The following is a 22,288-nucleotide window of genomic DNA, read 5'->3' on the forward strand; positions in this document are numbered from 1 at the left end:
TTCCCCCTTTCCATCATTTGTACTTCAACCCCTTTGCCTCAATTCCTTACACACAGTCTTGTAACATCCAAAAATCATACTGACTAGAAGGCCAAGCAGGGTGTAGTGCCCTGTTCCTCAGTGCTGCATATGGGAACCTATACCTGGGATAGTAGAGCACTGGAATGAAGCATTCTCCTCCTGACAGGCAGGAAGCTAAGGATTATCTTGATGTAACAAGCTTCTTTTCTTTTCCTCTCTCATGCTCACACTTCGTTTACCTATTAATCCTCTTCCAAATTCCTGACTTCAATAAAGGTAGTGGTATGTCTGGGGAAATCCTAAGGCTCTGATTCATACAGAGAGAAAATTAAGCCTCAGTTCCCCCACTGCCCCAAATTGCTTCCACCCAAACAGGAAAATTTATGGCTAATGCTTCTTCACAGTTCCTGGTCTAGATGTCCCACACAACACTGAAAAAACCCAGCAAGTGTTCCATATATTGAGAAACTAATAACATAATCTCATGGCATCAATCAGAACTCATAACTGAAAACAGCCCAATTCTTCAAATCTCCTATACTTTTTATTAACCACTCTTGTTGTCTCTGAAATGCCACCTAAGCAAACATGCTCATAAAACAGGAAACAGTTAATGATCATAAAATAGGGAACAGTCAATTTTTCCTTGATGCAACAAATCATGGCTCAAAGACCATTTCCACAACTCTTTGCAAAAATTCATTTGACTTCTAATACATTCACTAATTTAAGCAATGCTTGACCTGAGATGTTGTGAGCACACACTGAACAAAATAATGCTGCAAGATAATGTGCCAGGAGCAATCCAAACCTCCTCAATTCTCCAGACAGTCCTTCAGCTTTATAAAGATTTTGGGTCTTCATTTGAAAGGACGCTGGGAGTGACTGGTGTCTGAGAACTGCAGCTGTTCTTACCAGAGGCTCACATCACATGTTGAAATAAGCTACTGTGCAATTACTTAATTATCTCTCTCTCCTATCCTCTTCAACTTGAAGCAAACTCAGTTAATCCAGTTTTACGGCTGAGAATTAAAACAGAGAGAAGTCAGAGATTCAAAGCTGCAGTTCTTGTGGCAGCACCACCACTCTAAGAGGCACAGATATTATGCCTTCAAACCGCAAATATTTGAGGAACAAAGAAATTAAAAAAAAAACTTTTTGTGCAGCTTATTCTAGCTTGTATTTTAAAGCCTGTTGATGAGAGATTCTAAGTCCCTTGCCCTGTCCTTGGATGCTGCCCAAGCCCATGGCCAGCTACCTCACTTGTCTACCTCATGCTGTTTGCCCTTCTCTTGCCTGTGATGTGCAGAAGTGAGGCTTGTTCCACCCAGCTTCCCAGAACAGTAATCCCCTCACTCCACCCATCTATCTTCCTGCTTGCTTTTCTGCCATATCCACTCAACCATCCTTCATAATTCAGGGCTGAGGAGCTAAGGAATAAATGTTACAGCACACGCATCAAGGGAACTATAACTTTGAATTACCTGACCTGGGTGAGTTTAAATTCTCAGCCATAACATTGGATTAACCTAATTTCTTTTTATTGAATATTTTACCTTTAGAAGTCCTACAACCCTTTCTCTCAGAGAAATATGAGAACTGAAGGTCAAATAAATTCTTTTATGGGTGTATTTCTAATTTTCATCATCTAACCTCTTAGGATTGAGTGTTAATACCTAGTGATGGTAGAACAAAGCAGAATCCAGTCAGTATTCTGGGGGAAAAAAGATCATGTTTCTATAGCCCTTCAAAAATACCTCATAAAACAACACATAACTTTTAACTTTGCTGCATATTCTGAATTGTTAAATTTTTTTTAAACCCTCTAAATCTTTGCTTAAATATAAATTGTCAGACATAACATCAATAAGAGCACAGAGGCTGTCCTTATGCCTCCACCTCAAAAACATCAGACACAAAGGTAGCAATGAACTCTGTATTTTTGTCATTGCAAGGTTTACCACATACATAAAAAGGCAAGAGAAAGAATTACACAGAACTGATTCCCAGAAACTTACTAAGGTAATTTTTATGAGCTCTTTCATACTTCTAAAAGAGGAAAACGGAAGCAAGGCCTACAAGTCAATTCATCTCCTGCCTCCAGGCTGGTCATTTGAAGCTAACATTCACCATTTCCATGTCAAAAGCCCTCAGGTGACCAAGCTCTACTCTAACAAAGCATATCACCTTGCTGCCTCTGCAGGACAAATTCCTATAGATATCCATACAGGTACACAAAGAAGTTGAATACCCAAAGTCAGTGAAAAGGCAAATTTATCCATTAGCCATGAAGAATTAGGGCAACATCAAATCAAGGGCAGAGGATCTCACTAGTGAGGATCCCAGTGGAATACAAGAAGGCACAGGCAGATCCAAACATCTGCAGAGCCCACAGCCAGTGAAGGAGCTCAGACAACTCAGATCCAGAGATCCTTCCAACAAATGCAGACTGAGAAGTCAGAAACTTAGGTTTTGAAAAGATGGTTTGGAGGAGGATAAGGAAGTGAGAATTCAACAACTTGGCTACTTTCTTCATTTAGTAAAAAAAGTGAGCAGTAAACCCATGACCAAATCAGGCAAAGCAAAGAATCTAGTATCAAAGAAGGAAAAATCAAGCAAAGCCAAGCATCTGCTCATCTGGGAGCCCGTGTCAGAAAACATGCATTTCTCCTGTACATCTCACTTGAGAACCTTGGATGTTTTCTGGTTTAAAGATACTTCCTCCTGCCAAAGAGCCTTTGTGCACTGCTTCAAACTGCTACAGACAGTCTCTTCTCCAAGCCCATCGATTTCAGCTCTCCTTATTCATTCGTTATAGAGAAATTCTGCAATTCTCTTAGTAAATGACATTAGCAGGCCTCATGGAACAGCCTGTTTCAAAGGAAAATGGCTTGTACTCACCCTGTTCTGGAAGACAATTTCCATTTGCTTAATATAGTCATGATATTTTACTGAGGTAATTATACTCTTAGCTATCAGTAACAATTAAACTCTTAGACTAAGGTCGCTTAATAAAGGTCTCAAAATAAATAACACATCCCAAACAATATTTTTAAATGTCAAGCATGCAAAATAAGATCTTGTAATGAACATAAGGAAGCAGCAAGAATAAATCAGCACAAAGTTAGTCAGTCATTGTACAAACCTCTGCAAAACTTGCTGTTGGGTTATTGGGGGACTCTGATCAGCAGGCTACAGAAAGGGCAGGGCAAGCACTGCAGATGGAACCGTTTCATTAAATGTTATGAGTGGTTTGTGAGGAAAGCAGGCTGAAGCACCAGCACTGCCATGTTTCTATAGCTGCTGAGATGAGTGACTTGTGTAAAGCAGTGAGGATGATAAAAATCTATTATTTGTTATTTTCTCTTTTCTGTAGCAACTTCCATGAAAACTAGGGTCAGACCACTCCATTACGAGCTAAATAAAACCCAGAAGCAGACAAATTAGGGGGTACAGACAAAGGAGAAAAATCACTCTCAGACTCTGAGACTTAGAAGTATTTGAAATCAGGTCAATAGATCCTAGGAGGCTGTTACATAGGAAAGGTCAGAGCATGGTTTAACAGTCCTTACAATACAGACTGGAAGATAACTAAGAAAGGTGAAGTAGACCAGTGACAAACATTTGAAAAAAAAAAAACAAAACCAACAGATAGGGAAAGTGTTGTCAGAATAAGTATTTGCAGAATGTCCTTGCAGAGCATCCACTGGAGGCAAAGAGTGGTACAGCAAATTACCTCCAACACTTTTACATTTTGAAGGCAGCTGCCTAAGGTCCAGAAAGTGGTTTGGTGGATCAGGACTAAAACATGACATAGCAAACACTGGGAGAAGTTACCCAGAAAAATCACAACAAATCTGGGTTGTACAGGGGGGGGAAAAAAAAAGTTAAAATCTAGTGTTAAAAAAAATTCTCCCAGAACTCTCTTTCCTTGAAGCACCTCCACCTCATAAGCCACAAGGCTGTTAGAGGCCAACAAAAGCAAACACAAAATGTCTTTTCTCAACCCCAAAAGAAAATGTCTGCAGCAGAAGTTATCAAACCCCCAAATCCCACTTTCTCCTCACAAAGCTCAGCATGCTTTATGCAGCAACCCCAGCGCTCCTGTGTAAACCATGACCATGAAGCTTTCAAAAAAGCTGTTACATGAAAGCATCTCCCTCATCTCTGACCTGTTAGTCCTCATCCTTTTTAAAAGGCACCTGACAAGAGGAGCCTGGGAATTAAAATTCATGATGTTACTGGATAGTAGAAATTACAATTCAGCCTGTTCAAGCCCCCTGTCCTCTGCAGGCAGCAATTACTGCTTTCTCTCTGTCCCACAGCCATTAATGATCTTCTCTCTTCCCTTCCTGCCTTCTCCCTTTACCCATAACTACCACCAATCACCTTTTCTCTGAATTTATTTAACTGATTAATATAATCAAGTTGAAATTAAAGGGAACTGTGCTCAATCTAAAAAGCTGTTGAGGCTCTTTCAAACACAGAATGCCTTGTCTCCCCCCTCTTCTCAAGCATGCTGGATGATCTTGTAGGCACCTCCCCACCTGACAAAACTTGCCTTGCTGGATCACAGAAAAAGGAGCAGTGGAATCACTTTCAAATGTATTTATTTGCAGGTGTAAAAAGGAAGATAACTTCCATGGGTATATAAAAATCTGTGAAGAAGGGGAAGCACGATGAGCAGAAGGAAAGGATTGGCAAGGGTAAGGCTGACAGCAGATAACAAATGCATGAGGAGTGGCATCACAGCAGGTGATGCATGAGTAATGGTGGTGCTTAAGTGATGCACATGGACTCATGAGGTGGATCAAAGAATGGAAGAAGCATCATATCGTAGCAGTCAGGGGAAAGCATTTGATACTGTCCATAACAAAGAGGAATGGCCCAGTTCTGCCCCAAAGCCACCACTGCTACCTGCATGCAGAGCACAGGGTGCAATATTCCAGAGAAGGTCTGTTACAAGGCATCTGTTTGACAGTGTCTGTTTTTATTGCCAAGTGTAATATTTAAAGCTACTTTTTTACATACAGTTTCATCTTCTTTGATGAAACTGTAAGATCTTTCCTCATGCTTTAAAAATTATCTACCCCCTCAAAAAAAACCAACAATGCAGAACCCAATATGACAGAGCAACCATCAGCATTATTTCAAATCTTTACTGATTACAAAACAAAGCAGATGGCAAATCAAGTCATGAACTCTGCATCTGCCATGCTTAATGAACAGTTTAATTACCCAGTCCCATTTCTGATGCATTTCTGCCACTCTCAGCTCTGGGAGTCACTGAGATACTTTGCACTGATTCTTGTGAAGATATCTCCAGGAGCATGTGGTATGAACAGTCAGATGGAGTTGGTTAATCAATACTTGTTTAATCTCCAGCTTTATGGTGATGGCCTAAATTATGTCTCAATAGAAACAGATTTCTTCTCAGATCATGTGATCTGGTTGAATGCTCAGGAAACAAAATGGAATTTTTCAGCCTCTTCTGCGGGCTGGGGAGTACCCAAAGGCAGACGACCGCACAGACGGGAAATAAACACAGCACAACAACATCCAGTACAATCAGCTCAATTCATTTGCTGTGTTATGCCTTAGACAAGAGCAAGGGATGCAATTAGGACAGCCTACATGCACATAGTTGATGAAGTTCAGAAGCAAGCTGAACTCATTTGGGATAAGTTATAAGAAGCAAATGAAAGCGGACTTCACGTTTGGAGTTCTTGCGTACGCAAACAGGCAAAAGCTTCGTGTGAAGGATCATGAATCACCTGCAGCCAAGGAGGGTGTTTGCTTTCTGGTCAAATCCACCACACAGGCAGCAGGCTGCTCCTACTCACTCTGCAGCTTTGTGCACTCATGTTCACCAGCTCTGTGCACAGAAGTGTTTTTAAGAAGTCACTGAACTGCATGCATGCAGGAGAAGAATCTTGCAGGTCTGAACCCTAACAGCAACAAAATAACAACTATAGCTAAGGGCAGATTCCAACCAGGTCAAATCATACCAGGAGAAGATGAGGTGACAACACCAAAAAGCTTCATGCAAGCCAAATTTTGGCTTTCCACATCAGAGAGCTTTGGGAATTCTTTATTGCTTTACTTTAATCTTACTTCTCCTGTGCAAGTTTGATTTGTGCCTTCTGAAAGCTGCCCTCCTGAAACAACAGACCAGAGCTTTCTTTCCTTTAAATACTGACTCAATCAGCTGCCTGCACTCAAACAAGGATTTTCAGAAGGGTTTTTCATTTTGGGAGACCTCCATGTAATATAAAAGTTCCTTAGAGATCCAAATTTTAGCCCTTCAGTAGCAGAATTGACTGGTTTTAATAAGCCTACTTCATAAACAAAGACCAGGAACTGTGTGGAAAGCTCTCAGAAAAAGAAATACAGGCTTAAGGATAACACAAAAGTCAAATACAATCCTGTGTAGCTAAACATGGCATTCAAAGCTAATACAACAGTAAATCAAACAGGAAAAAGGGCAGAGGTGGACTAGGTCTTTCCTCAGCATTTCAGGTATCTCCCGCTGCTGCTGTATCAGAACTACCTCAGGTAATAAAGCAAAGATTAAAGATTTCCCTAAAACTCTGAGCAAAGCTGAGGCAAAAAGACAGCACAACAGACAGCAAATCCAGCCAAGTGGATTTCTAGAAGAGCAAGTGAATATATCCTTTCAAACATCAATTTCTTTTTCATCACTTTAAGTGAATAGAGTGACCCTCCAGGAGGTACCTTCAAGCCATCAATGTCTGAAAAAGCCACTAGGGTGTCCAAATCTAGTCTTATGTTTCACTGAAAACATGTAGATCAGAAAACTTAAGTACTGCCCTGATTTACAAGGACATATGGGAGAAAGCAATCAACTAACACATTCTAAACAGCAGTTTGTCACCTGGAATAACCAGGATGCAGCTCCTATGCCAGCCCACTGTCAGAGGTGGAACTGATTGGGCTGGACCACTGCTGCATCAGTATGGCCAAGACTAGAGAATGCTGTTCTTCAATTCTGCCAGATTTGTAGTGAATCATCAAGCTATCCAAGACTGACAATTGTGCCAACTCCAAACAGTAAACCAACTGGAAAAGCCCAAGAAAGGTCAAGAAAGCCCAAAAGATGCAAATGAGGTGAGGGAGTAAGCAATGGAGGGAGAAGTTAAATGCACTGAAATGGAAATATAAAAGCAACCAAGAAAGCCAGAGACTGTGGCAAGCAGAAAATGAACAAGACTGAACAAGTGAGACAGGCAATCTGTGACAGCCTGACAGTACTGCTTGAATCTTGAGGAAAAAAAATTCAATAGTCCTGCAACTAAGCTCAGAAGGAATCAGAGCAGCAAAACAAGTTCCTCCTGCAGACAGTATGTTTACTACTAAAATAATAGGTACTGGTGTTATCAAATGAAGAACAGCTTATTATTTGGTATTGATCTTTTACACCAACCATATTGAAGGCCTGAGACTTCCAGGTTACAATCTGAGTCCAGAGAAGGGATAGCTGTTACTGCATTAAACTTGCACCATCAAAGGCATCTGAGGCCTTTCAAACCTTATTTGCCCTGATTCACTGCTCCTCTGGAGGGTCAAATGTACACAAATGCAGAAATCACACTATCAAAAGCAAGAGCAAGTCAATCATATATATAATAGTCTCCCCCAAATTAGATTTTCACAGTCTCTTATTTAACAAGACAAAGATTCAATAGAGAGAGCTCATCTTTTCCTTTCTCAAATTACATAGAAGCACACTGTACTACTGATGCCACTAATTAGATGATTAAACACCATTCTAGGTGATATGCTTTCAATGTAAAATAATTATTTTAACAGCCAATATATTTGCTCAATCTCATTTTAAATCACAATATCATACTTTTTTTAATTAAATGAAATTCCTTCTTCTGATTTTGCATGAGAAGAGCAACCAGTGGGAGAAACAGTGCCAAGGATAGATTGCCCAAGTACCACAATACACCTTCTTCACAAAGGACCCTTAGCATTCTCTGCATGGAATATAAATTTTCAGAGAACAGCAAAGTCTTGTCTTTATTGCTTTAAAACAGGTCAGTTGAAGAATCACTGAGCACATTGAGTTTATTTGCCATGGTCTGATGAAGAATATTTCCAACTTACCTTCTACTCCTCTTCAGGGGGAGGATAGCAAACAAAGCAAAGGCTCTGCCTTTCTATATAAATTAGGTTACAATCCATACATGACAAATTGTTGGCTTTTTGTCCAGTACTTAAAGAAAAGTAATGACATTTTGTATTCTACTACAAAACACATTTCTGCTGAGCTCTGGAAATAAGTTAACAAAAGGAATATTTCAGTAACCATCTGAGAAACTTCCTTCAGGGCTGAGTGGCCCAGTGCAATGCTAGACAGCTGAGAAAGCTGTAAAGGAAGGATATTTAACAGGTTCAGTATCCACCTGTCTCATATCCAGTTGTGCCACTGCCAAACCAGAACACTATGGAGGTCCATCTGCTGCTGGGAGGATTAGAAATACTGAGGAGATGAGAAGCCTTTTCTATTTCCATGGAGAGAGCTTGGTCCATTCACCCTGATTGCAGTGCCTACCTCAGCATGAAGCAGAAAGAACTGCTGTCATTTTTCTCTTCACATGTATGTGACACACATTGGCATCAAATTCTGCAGCCAGAAGATCTGATAGAATATCCTCTTGGAAAGTGGCTGCTTCATGCTTCAAGAAGCTCTGCTTATTGTACCATATATTACTGCTTCTTTGGCTTAACAACGACACAGTATAACACAGAATTGGGTGCAGCACAATTAAAATTTATCAAAATGCTTTAGCTGACACTGAAAATTAAAGCCTACAGCACAAGCAATGGAACAGCTCTCTTGCCTCTTGCTCAGATGCTCCCATACCAGCATCTTTTTTTGCCCTGCATAGAGTGATGTGCTTGCCTCTCTTTCGCCCTGAGCGAGTCCGACCTTATGCACACACAGAAGCTGATTTACGTGAGCAGCTTTTTAACATCAGGGAGATTGCTCAGATGAGTGAAGTTTTGTAAGGAGTACTCTTGGAAAGTGAAGTAACTATCATTCTGACTACAGAGAGTTATTGTTCCCTTTGGGGGAAGCGTGGCCTCACATTTTAATATAAAGTTTTCAATGCTCTACAGACTTCAAAATTATTGTATAGAATTTCATCACGAGAGCATACCTGATACAGGATAATGCAGACTTCTTTGATATATCCTATAGAAAGAATCTTAAAAAGCATTTTCAATTTACTGGTCTACTGCCTACCATTACATTGGAACAGACTTCCAGCACAAGAGGAAGGCGAATCTCTTACTCTCTGTAAATTGTTTTTCCACAGGAACAGTTGACAAGGTGCCGGCGTTTTGTTCTCTTTAGGGAAGGAGGCGACGCAGCCAAAGCCACTATAAATTCCCTTCAGTGCCTCAAAACGCTCTAGTGACAACATGATTCAATTCTCTGCCCTTGCACAAATGCCAAGCTTGAGACCAAGTCACATAGCTCTGACATAGCATGAGCCCCCCAGGGAGGGAACACCAGCAAAGCCCTAGGATGTACTGTTACTTTTATTCTAATGCAGTCCTAAAGACAAGTTTCATATCTCCTTACAGCACACACTCAGCAAAGACCTCCATAGCACCTCTGTAGTACCAGTTACAGAGGTGAATAAAGAGGAAACAACAAGGAGTGCACCTGGAGGAAAGAAATAAGCTTACAGGCTGTTCCAGATGTAATCTAAAACCCCACCTTGGTGAGCAGCAGTACACGTTTCTGCAGCCTCCTGACCAGCGCTTCATGCTGCTCACGTTTCTTCTTCTCGTCCAAGAGCTGGCTCTGAATCCGTAGCATTTCCTCCTGCAGCTGCTGCCGGGCCTTCTCCAGGATTCGTGCACTGAGAGAGATAAGACAGACCTGTGAAAACTTGACCTCTGCCCCTCAGTCAGATCAGAAAAGCCTGAGAGGAGAAGCAACACCATGATGCCAGGACACTGGGGCTGGTGCCACTTCATCTTGCGGCTGCACCACTGGAAACTGAGGAGCTGCAGACTCATTATTAGCTGTTTCCAGGAAAAAGATATGAGAGAAGAACTATCTCAGTGACAGCCTTCTTGCTCAGCACAAGACAATTACAGAGACTTCATGTATACAAAGCATTTCAATAATTGCATATCTATTTCAAAATCAACCAGTTTGCATTTGAGGAGATGCCTTGTTTTCAACAAACAACACACGATCTTGGGTTCTACTGCACCTTTTCAAGTTTTTTTGTTTGTTTTTTTTTTTTTTTTAACAAAGTAGAAGTAAAGCTGAGTTTTAATATGATCAGCTTTGACAGACAGATAACACTCAGGAAGTAATTACAGCCACCACCTGCACATTGCTCTTGCCAGCAACCTATATTGGAAGAGAAATGCCTTCTGAGGCCAGGTGATTAGCACTCCTTTTGCAATATGGATATGATTCTCAATCAAGCCAGAATAGCTGTGTCCCTTTTCTTCTCAGCTCTCTGTGCAGCATGATGTGGTGATGCACAATTATCTATGCATTCCTGGAGAAGTTCTTCATGCATGTCCTTCAGACACTCAGTCTACTGCTGGGACACTAATGGACAGATGTTCCAAGGCACACAACGAGAGTCTCATCACAGATCAAGTATGCTGGCAAAGTACTTGATCAGTAACAGAAGAGTGAAATAATCCTTGTGACTGTTATGAGTCAGTTCATAATCTAAGTTTGAGAAGTTTAACCAGGACTGCACTAGCTCTGAGTATTGACAGAGTGAGTGGGACATGAAAAAAACAACAATTATTACACACAAGTCAAAAACCCGTAAGCAAGCCAGAAAGATCAAAATCAACCTCTCTAGCTTACTCAGGAACAGATGATCTTTGCTTCTCTGATGCTAAAACAGCACTGGGAAATTTCCAAGTGCTACAGAGGGATACTCTTTATCATTATAATTAAAATAAAATAAGTAGAAAGAAGAAAAGAAAATAGCACTATTGTTAAGGTACCATTTAGACAGATCTGAAAGGGAAAGCTGTCTTAAAAGACACTCTTAGTATGAATCAAGTACATCCTGCACTGCCAGGTCACCAAATTGTACTTCTTAGGAAATATATGAAGGAATTCACCAAAATCCCCAAATCAGCTGTCTCTTTACCTCAAAATCCTCCTCCTTGAAGAAAAACATGCATTTTAAAACACTGGGTAAACTAGAAGCCTGTTTAAATGTCCAGTTCAATTTAGAACCATTCACACACCAATATAATAATCAGGGACCAAATGTGACCCAGTCTCTCCATTGTTGTATGCAGATGGGAAAGTTCATCAAGAGGGCCTCAATTCTGCATTTGAAAATGGATAATTTCATTATCAGTGCACCTTTACTTCCTTGGCTCTCTTTTAATTAATCAGTTGAACAGGGAACCTGTGCCCGAGAGCAATGTGGTGACAGAACATGAAGCAGCATCAGCCTTGCACTGCATACTCCCTTCCCCATCCCCACATCAGCAAGCATCTCAAAATCAGTCTCATGCACTCTTAATAGAAACACTAGCCTTCTTCTATTGAACAATGAAAAAACTCCACCAGACAGAGAGTCAGCTCTTGTCAGATTCTACAAAATAAATCCATATTAAAAAAATCTCCTAGAAACCAATATCCCAAGATGACAAAGAGCAGGTTGAGTCCTAGTGTACTGTGAAATATAAGATAAAATGAAGTGCATTAACTGAGACGTGTAAGAGAGACATTGAGGTACTGGAATGTGTCCAGAGAAGGGCAACGAAGCTGGGGAGGGGCCTGGAACACAAATCCTATGAGGAGAGGCTGAGGGAGCTGGGACTGTTTAGCCTGGAGAAGAGGAGGCTCAGGGGAGACCACATTGCTGTCTACAACTACCTGAGGGGAGGTTGTAGCCAAGTAGGGGTCGGTCTCTTCTCCCAGGCAACCAGCACCAGAACAAGAGGACACAGTCTCAAGTTGTGCCAGGGGAGGTATAGGCTGGATATTAGGAGGGAGTTCTTCACAGAGAGAGATTGCCCATTGGAATGGGCTGCCCAGGGAGGTGGTGGAGTCACCATCCCTGGAGACATTCAAGAAAAGCCTGGATGAGGCACTTAGTGCCATGGTCTAGTTGATTGGATAGGGCTGGGTGATAGGTTGGACTGGGTGATGTTGGAGGTCTCTTCCAACCTGGCTGATTCTATGAAACATCAAATGTGACAAGCACACATATGTCACCCAAGATGTAATTACTTGCAGTGCACAAACCCTACATCATTCAGAAGCTACAGCTACCAAATTTTAAAGCTACCCACCACTGCTCTCCAGCCCATCCTTTTGTTAGAGGGTTACCTCTTGGCACACTGTAGCTGTGTGCTGTGCTCACACCTCAGCTGCTCACTCCACAATACCCTTCAGGGGCCATTCAGGCTGACAGTCATTACCAGTACATGAACACAACTTGGGTGACATCTTAAAAAATGTAACAGCAAGACTCATCACACCATGCCTCCCCAAATCCTTGGCTTAAAACACTTATCCCCATTTTCCATGGGGCTTGTGCCTCACCAGTCTTTATGTCACTGCAAGTCTGCTACAGGTCAGCCTCAAGTACAGGGTAGAATGAGAGCAAGAAACCTCAGCTACTAACTTAAGATTCATCAGAGTTTGTTCAACTATACTCTTTTTTATGCATCAGGTAAATATGAGTTCAAAAACCTCATCAACTGTGTTAGAATAAATTAAATCACATTACAGAAACCTTACTGCAAATATTATTTTCTATCAAGGAAACTTATCCTGATTAGTGCCAGAACAGAAGAAAAAAAAAATTCAGAGATTAAACACTACAAACCAGCCAATACCTCACATTTTATTATTGCAAAACTTTTTGATAGGACAGTGGAGAAATCTTTCTTTTCCTCATCTCCCAATATTATGATCTATTTCTATAAATGCTGAGTGGACTGATGGATTATGATTGAGCTGCCACTCACAAAGGAAAATGAGGTATGTGCTCAGTTTCCTTCTTGAAATAATGAAAAGCATTTGAGATTCACATCTCCTGGAGAGCACAGACATTCAGCCTCACACACACCTCTTGAACTAGGGTGGCAAATGACTGCTTCAAAGGGAGACAAATAGGCAATTTCCTCAGCCATGGCATGGTGTTTGGAAAGAACAGCACCATCTGTTTAGATTTCAGCCTCAGAGCAAATGTGATGTTAATGCACATAAAATTTAACTACCAGAGATGTCTATGAGAGCAGAGGCAATACTCAAGCTCTCTGGACTGACTCTGTTACCATAGGTTTCCTTGCTACAGGAAGCATGAAATCCAACTTCCTTACAACTCTCCACATCACACCAAAGCAAATTATTGAGATCCTTTCATCCTCTCTTAGTCCTAATTGATAATTCTTCCAGAAACTGCACCAAATACAACATAAACTATCTCTGTAAGAAAAAAAATCCCAAAAGAAAGTTATAGACTTTCTTGACACAAAACAGGATTTGAAAGTAGGCACCCAGCAGCCAATGTTGTTAAAGTCAGATGTAGGCACTCTCCTTTCATGCTGATGACACCTATGGCTTTGAAAAAAGTAATTGCTCCCTCAAAACGAGCATTAAAAAAATAAAATTGGCCCAAAGTTCTCTGTTCAACATAAGCCTAAAGAAAAACTGTCATCTTTTTAAATCTTGGCAAGTTCAAAGCAAACCCTTTAAGCCTTAAAGAGAAAAAGTAATTTCTGTTTATCAGCCTCTTAATGTCCCTTGTTCCACAGTTCAGTGAATGAGATGCCAGCATCTTTCTGTTCTGAGCTACTGAGACTCTTCATATTTTCCTCTTCTCTTCTGTAATCCACTGTAATGCAATCTTAATGATAAAACTTCATTTTTCCAGAATGTTCTTTGAAAGACTGAGAACAATGACAGCTGAAAGTGAATACCGAAGCTGTAAGATACATTTTAATAATCTCCTTTTAAAACATTACAAAAGCAGATGATAATTTGCCCCCACTCCCAATTATCCATGAAACATTATTTTAAGCATCCCATCCTTTCAGGGGCCAAGTTCCCACCTCAGAGGTACTGGAAAAAAAAGAAAAACAAAACAAAAACCAACAGAGGAAGCAAACAGGATGCCATCTCCAGTCTGTATATCAACTGAGAGGAAAACAAGAGGTCCACAGCAGCAGAGAGACAATTAGAAGAGCAACTCTGTCTAGGTCATGTTGCAACTCGGGAAGAGATGAGACACTTGCACATACCAGGGCCAACTGTCAGAAACTAGGATCACATCAAAAAGAAAGCAGCAAAAACCAGACAGTGTGGATGGGAAGAACACTGAAGATGCACAGAGGGAAAACACGACGACAGTGCTATTGCACAAATACAACAGAAAAAAAGAGACACGCTGCAGCTATCAACATCTTCATGCCAGAGTCCAAAACAAAAAGGTTAGCACACAAGCTAATGAGGCAAAAAGAAGCAAGTGAAATTGTTTTGTAGTGAGACATTTGGATGAAGAAAAGCACACCCATTGCTGTGGCTTTACAAATTGCAGCCTCCTCAACATACCGAGATATTTATAGACAGTATAGACAAAGATATAAACCACACTGGAAAGTGATAAAAAGAGAGCAAAAATTGAACAAAAATGTTATTTTTTTCATTTCAATTCTTCTCTCCCAGGTTTTAGAAGCCAACATGAAGGCATAAGCAGCAACAGGGCAGCTCCAGCATGTCTTCATGTTGTCCAATGGAGAGCAGCAGAACATTTCTGTCTGTGCCCTCCCCTCAAGGCTCCTTCCAACCTCCAATTCCTGGCACAGACCTCTTCCCCCCTCAGCCTCTGCCTAACCTGCCTCAACAAAGCTACCACCATCAGGAGTGGGAATTAAAAATGAAAAAGAGAAGGAAGAAGATAATGACAAAAAATAGTCTGGGGGACAGGACACAAGAAAGAAAAGGTGGGGGTGTAAAACAAGAAAAAATTCCATCTTATGTTAAAAAAAGAAATAAAAAAGATCTGTTATAAGCAACTGCTGAAAAGACAGATGGGAGCTTTGAGAACACTGCTGCAGACTGGAGCTGCCTAAGCTCATAAATTAAAGGCAGGTAAACTAGAAAAAACATCAGGAAGGAGGAGATGGGTTTGGTGCTACAACTATTTCAGCTCTAAAGTCTGGGTGCTAACTTTTATTGACCTAAGATTGTTTGGCATCTTATTCTGCTTCATTGCTTCTTCACATCCAGGACTGTGAAGATACCAAAGCAGCAGGATCCATCCCTGCTCTCAAGCACTGTGCTGCTACTGGGAGGTGTACCAGTGGGGTCTGTGGAGGCCAGCATTTTCCTCTTAGCTCTTATTTGCTTCTACATTCAGTGATACAAAATATTAACATCTTTAGTGGAAGTCATCACATGGGCTATATTTTATTCAGGACTTTAACTTTGCTTTGTAGAGTCACACAAAACACTGCTACAGAAAATACTACACAAAACAGTCTATAGAAACTCAGTAGGAAAAGTGAGCAGGAAAGCTTTCTTCTTGCTATTTATCTTCCCCAAAGTCCTCTGCAAATACCTGCAAACTTTCTTTTGGTTCACACTTTGTATTCTCTCAAAGACCTTTTATATAACTCCTCCTCATCAGGCTTCCATAAATCACAAATCATTCACAGATAAGCAGTTCATACATCATGTTGCTGCTCTACATACAAGGAAGACTGAATTTATAATGAAGGAACAATATAAAGAGAATTATTTTGCTAGTGTGGACAGATGAAATGGGTGAGAAGCAGACAGGTGTTTGGAGCTTTAATGGTACACTGACAACATGTTTTATCACTGAGACCATTTAATTTTACTCTCCAGCTAGCAACGTAAGTATCAGGCTCAGAAATGCAGTTCCTTCCAAGTGAACAGTTACAGAACAGAAATAACACAAATTTGATGCCCCAGCCCTAGCACAATAGCCATAATTGACTGGCAGGAGATAGGATTTACTCAAAGAAATTCACATCAGGTACCCTCTGCTACTTTTCATTACGGGGTCAACACACTGGCTGCAACACACATGGCTTTGCTGACCCAAATAACCCAAAGGAACCAAAACCAGGAAAATTGCCAAACCCAGGAGCAGAATACAAGGGCCAGTGAGGCTCCATCTGAACAGATATTTAATCAGCCACTTGACGTCAGCTTTACTGTCACGCTAATAAACATGTTTTTCACATCCACCATCAAGATGAGAACGAATGCAATGTCTTAATTAATAAAATGAGAGACTTCTGTGGTTTGATTTGGTTTTAAGTTGAAACACGAACAGCTTGTCAAATATATCCCTCACTTAATTCTGGGATGCAAAATATTTCAAGGGTGAGATAACTTTGGCATAAATATCCTTCTCCTAAGCCTCCAGACTTGAAATGTTCATTAGGCCAAAGCTTCTGTTGAAGGCATTTAGATGGTAAATAAAACTTTTACTGGTATTTAAAAGCCACTGAACCCACATTGCTTGTTGCATGCTTCCTAACTTGAAAATGCTGCTGTCTTCGGTGAAACTGGCTAGAGAAGAAATCAAGCTGATAGTTAAATGCACAGTGATTTATAATAGCTTATGTAGGCCAATCTATTAAGGGCTTTCAGTACATCCAAATGCTCATGACCGTGGTCTGAATCAACAAGTCAGACACATCCTGAACAAACCAATTCCCTTTGCAGTGCTTGGTAGAGATGCAAATACTGAAAGTTCTTAATAAAACACAATTAAAAAGCAGGAGTTAAAACCCAACAGTCCTCTGTGATTACTAACACAGCATATAGCCTGCACAGCATGTATCATCTATCTCTGTGTCATTATTTTGTATGTGGCATTTGGCACTTATGGAGGACTGCCTATTTTTAAAGAGCACTCACTGATAAGGATTTTCCACTCCCACTCTGAGATAAGAATAATCCCCCCACCGCCCCGTACCAGTTAAAAGTGTCATTCCAGCACTGCAGAGAACAGGACACACACCACAGCAATGCCTCCTGACCACAGCTTGGTACACCCAAACTGAGCCAAGATGTTCACTAAATTGTTCAAAATGCATCAGACTGAGTTGTGAGGAGAGCATCCCCACTCTGATTATTTCAATAAGGGAGTCATGTTCATTTGGTCCCCTTTGCAGGTCCTGGTTTCTGCTCTCCCAACAACCCTGGCTGGTGAGGAAGGTCAGCCTGTAGGAGATATGTCAGTAAGGAAACACCTGGAGCTTCAGTGCCAAAAGATGGCAAACAGGTGCTCCCTTCCCCATCACACCCCACATCAGCTTGGAACATTCATTTTGCTTCTCAGCAAGGAAGCAAAATACTGGAGAAAGGGAACTGTCACAGGAGGGAGGAAAACAAACAAATAAGCCCCCCCAACTCTGCCAATGTAAAAAAAAAACCTCCAGGAGGAATTTTGAAAGAAAGCCTTTCTTCCAGCCAGGATCCAAGCATTCTCTCTGCAGCTGGCTTTATTTACATCATCTAATTCAAATTCTAAATGCTTCAAAGGGTTATTACACTTTTTTTTCCCCCCTTGAAAACAAAAATGACAACAACTGAAACAAAACTGGGAATGAGAAAACTCAAAGATTGAAATAATTACTAATCAAAGCAGAGGCCTGTACATGGGATGGTGAAGTCACTGGCCAGCTCTACCCAGTAATTTCTCTTCGTGTCAGCTCTGATGAGTTTTATATTTCTAACATTTCATCAATTTGAATCACTAAATTCAATTTGCATTCACAGATAAACAGAGAGGGAATAATAAATACCCTCATCTGACCTTGAAGTGTGAGACAGAAAATTGTCCTCCATGATTTCATTTCAATCTGTCCCATAATGAATAATGCAGTTGGCCCCATCAGTAACCAATCCATAATTACACTTGTGGGCTGGAAGAACTCACGGCCATGCTGAAACACGACGAAGAAAGTCAAAGTTTCTCACTCTTTTTTGTACCAGTTGCCTTCTGCTTCTCCCTCACTATAAAGATGAGCCCTCTACCTCTGTCCTTCCTTACTAACTCCACTCGTCCCCAAATATACAATTCAAGGATTTCAATTTCTTGCACAGTCAAAAGGGGCAAGCGAGATGAGGGCACTGTAAAGTTCTTCCACCCAATCCAGCATTACATGCATTGTAAAAAAACTCCCATAAATACTCTACATTCAGCAAGAATTCTGCCTCCAGCCAGCTGTCCAGTGACAGACCCAACTCTCTAGCACTGGGGTGAAGCACAGCAACAAAGCAGAGACACTTGGTGACATCAACATCATCAGTGACTACGAATCTTTCCAGTTTCTGTTACACATTCAAACCAACACTGATCATGAGAGCAGAAAAGTCATCTGGAAACTGGCAGCATGAGAGCTGAGAAGCTCTAAAGGATAAAGTACTGATAAAGAGGAGTGAAAAAAGGAAAATTTGTTTGAAGTATGTACAGGAGTAGGAGAATAGTTGAGCTGAACCAACTTGTCAACAAATAAATCTGCTGAAATTCTAAGCTCTTGACAGTTAGATAATAGCTTATCTTAATAAAATAAAGAGGGTCAAAGTGTGTAGATGAGAAAAACAAAACATTAAACCCTCCACTGTAACATAACAAGTGAGCCCTCACAGACTCCTGACTCATTAGAGCTTCGTGAAGGTTCTGCAGATCTGTTTCAAATGACCTTTACCAATGAGACCTCATTCCCAATGAGCATTATCATATTCCAGTGAAATGAGTATTGAAATGAGTATTGTATATTACTGTGCAGTCACTTGCCTTTTTTTTTCTTTACTATCTGAATGTATGACTACCTACATGAACTTACAGAAACACAACTGTCTAAAATATCTCTTGCAGAACAATTCAGCAATGGACTCTCACTGTAACTCTCACTAGAATTCAAGGCTACAGCTCTGCATTTCAGCATCAGGCTTTTGTCTGTGAAAACCCCTCTAGGTTATGTGATAAAAACCTGTCCAGGCTTTCACCAGGGACTCAGAAAAGAATTCCTAACAGATACTTGTTGACAACAAATAAACCCAAACAATTAAGTGCTACCCCTCAGTACTTACCCATGGGACACTGCCACAGATAAAAGTAAAGGAATGGCTGAAAAGTCACTTAGCTACCTCTAACAAGCACTCCAACAGACTGCTGCTCTTGGCTTTTCCTTCTCACAAGCACCAATTTAACTTTATCTCAGATCTGCCTCCCACCTGCTCTGACTCAAGTCAAAGTAGTCTACCATGATCCAAGCCGTACTAAGCACAGCATTGTAACATGCCTGCTAATCATTAAATGCAAAATATTGAAGCATATTAAGACAGCAAAGGCCTTAAAAATTCCACAACCAAATAACCTGACCTGTAACCATGAGTCTCTCAAGTGCCACCATGTCCTTGGGCATAAACAATGTGACATGGCAACATGACCTTTTCTACCATGCTCTAATAACAAATTAGGATTTGCTGCTAACTGCATCTGTTTTCCGCAGGATCTCTGCCTCATTTGCTGCAGAATTTGGAAGACTAATGAAGCACAGAAATTGCTTAAAGAGGATGGTCTCACACTAAGGCAATTGAAAGTCTCCCAAAAAAAACCTGGTTCCAATTCTTGCCTATGCCAGAGCTCCTAGCTGATACCATGAACTTTTCAAAGGTAGTCTTTGGAGCTTAGTCATTAGGTAGTCCTCCATGCTGAGCTCAAGTGCTGGGTGCTGACACTCCTGCTGAAATCAACAGCAGCTACTCATAACATATGAAGCCTTGGGTAATGCTAAATGTTTCAAAAGAAAAAGGTCTAAATATTCCAGAACAGCATCCCCAAAATAAGGCTACACTTTCTCCTTGGTTTGCATCTGGTATAACAGGGCTAGCATAAGAAACAACTGATGATGTGTTTTCTTTCTGTAGAATAACATGAACAGCTGCTTGGTAAGTCCACATAATCCACTACTTTCACCAAGTGAAACAGAAATCCTGCATGGTACAGGAAGCTAGACTAAGGAGGCATCAGCTGACTTTAATTCTGGCGTTTCCTACCCTCCAACAGCTTCACCATGCAACTCTGATATCATCTTCCAGGTACCTATTTCCATATAAAGCAAATATTACTTTAAAATTGGAATGAAAAAAACCCAACAAAACAACACTAAGCCATAAAAGCAAGAACATGTATCTAAGAACAAGAATAAGGAAAAAAAAAAGAGTTAGCTGAAACTGCTCCCAAAACATCAGTTTTTGTTCTCCTATACATCAATTTTGGGCATGTATATAGGCAAACACAGACCTAGAAAGCAGAGAAGAGCTGGTCTCCAGCCATCTGGTATCAGATAATGAGACTAAAGAGACTGGGATCTTTCCAAGCTGGACTATCACACCATGAATATCTGCCATTCCTCTTGCAGTGGCTCTGCAGTTCTCCCCCATCCCCCATAAGCCCAAGACACACTGCACAAGTGCACACCGAACCTGCTCAGCCAGTGTGTTCGAGCAGCTGGGCAGAGACAAACTGCTCTCAGACACTGCTTTCCCCAGGGAAAGGAAATGCCCAAATCAGACTTACTAATGAAGTCCTGCTGACCTTACTCCTAAAACATTCTGTAGATGTTTGTTTTCCCTATTACCACCTGGAAATCCACAGCACTATTTGAAGCTTCCACTGGACTGTTGACACTATTAGGGTTTACCTGCAGGGCACAGAGACCTACATTCCTCTAATTTTCTTGCCCTAAATTAGCTTATAGAATCCCCAAACCAATCTAAAGCAAGAGAGTAAAGAAATAAAGGGAAAGAGAACAAGAATAAAGCTGTCACTGTGGAAAGATAACTGCCAGAACAGTGACATTTAATAGCCCTGTTACATCAATTCTTCTGCATCAATATTCTTAAATGTTTAATAAAACAATGCTACATGCTATGCAATCTTTCTGTAATGAATACTTCATACAGAAACCACTCAGGTGGACATGTAGATAGCCTTTATGCAGCAGTTTTCAGCTTTCAAAACCACTAGATGAGAAGAGAGATCAGATGCTTTATTTTGAGGTGAAGCTGTGATAGAGAAATTAAAGACAGCAATGAAGACATTTTGTTTCTGTATCAAATGATAGAATTGTTTAGGTTGGGAAAGACCTCTAATATCACCAAGCCCAGCTGTCAACCCAACAACTCAACAGCACCATGCCCATCAAACTATACCCTGAAGTGCCATGTCTATGTTTTTTTGAACATCTCCAGGGACAGTGACTCCATCACCACCTCCTTGGGCAGCCTGTTCCAATGCATGACCACTCTTGCAGGAAAGAAGTTTTTCCTGTTACCCAACCTAAACCTCCCCTGATGCAACTTGAAGCCATTTCCTCTTGTCCTATCACTAGTTACCTGGGAGAAGAACCTCCACCTTACTACAACCTCCTTTTAGGTTCACAGGACAACAGCACCGTTCAATGCAGTTTAGTTTCAGTCAGTTGGTATCATCAACCAGCTCCACTGAAATGTTGGAGGGAAGGGGTGGTAGTCCAGGGTGGATTCAACAGGTGTGAAGAGTTTCTGCCCTCAGGAGTGCAGCACCAGAACTCATCACACGAGCATCCAGATTGTTTCCATGGTACTTTTAACCCAGAAGTTCTAAAGTGGATTAAAACACAGTAAAAGCCCTTGCACACTCAACTGTAGGGTTTGAAACAGCTGATAACATCACATCTGCACCTGGAGCACCCTGTCTGTATCCAGAGGGATGCAGAACTCACCACTTCTTTTCCAAATCAAGTATCAGCACCACTGATGTAATGCAACAGTCACTAACTTAGGTTGCATGAAAGCTCCCTTTGGGCTAATCTGCCTCAATTTTCTGTGGAATTGGTTAGGAGACATTTTTGGATACAGGGGTTGATTCATCACTCTTCATTTCTGTCTTTCCTGGGACGTGGAAGCAACATAGCCATTTTCCACCTTTGTGGCAGTTTTTTTTTTCTGTAGCCAAATCTGTAGCACACAGAGAGAGCTACCTTGTGGGATACCAGTGCTGTTTGCAGACATTGCTCCCTGCAGTGCAAAGCAGTACCAAGTACTGTGTCATTCCCAGGAAGGGATGGCATCTGTCAGATGCTCCAGTCACACTGGGATCAGTTCTGCTTCCCAGCTCCCAGCCCAGGGTGACTGGGGCATGCATATCTACCACAGCAATCATTCTTGCTCCCATTCTGCCTTTCAATA

General features: G+C 41.0%; 1 protein-coding gene across 1 annotated transcript in view; it reads right to left on the reverse strand.

The window, feature by feature from the left end:
* The window catches only part of MAD1L1 (mitotic arrest deficient 1 like 1), a 384,158-nt gene that overhangs the window by 255,446 nt on the left and 106,424 nt on the right, over positions 1-22,288 (reverse strand). The window contains exon 10 of the mRNA XM_054391055.1: positions 9,779-9,923. Coding sequence (XP_054247030.1) covers positions 9,779-9,923 — 145 coding nt within the window. The remainder of the gene's footprint in view (positions 1-9,778; positions 9,924-22,288) is intronic.

Source organism: Indicator indicator, chromosome 22 (genome assembly GCF_027791375.1).
Source record: "Indicator indicator isolate 239-I01 chromosome 22, UM_Iind_1.1, whole genome shotgun sequence".
Taxonomy (NCBI): domain Eukaryota; kingdom Metazoa; phylum Chordata; class Aves; order Piciformes; family Indicatoridae; genus Indicator; species Indicator indicator.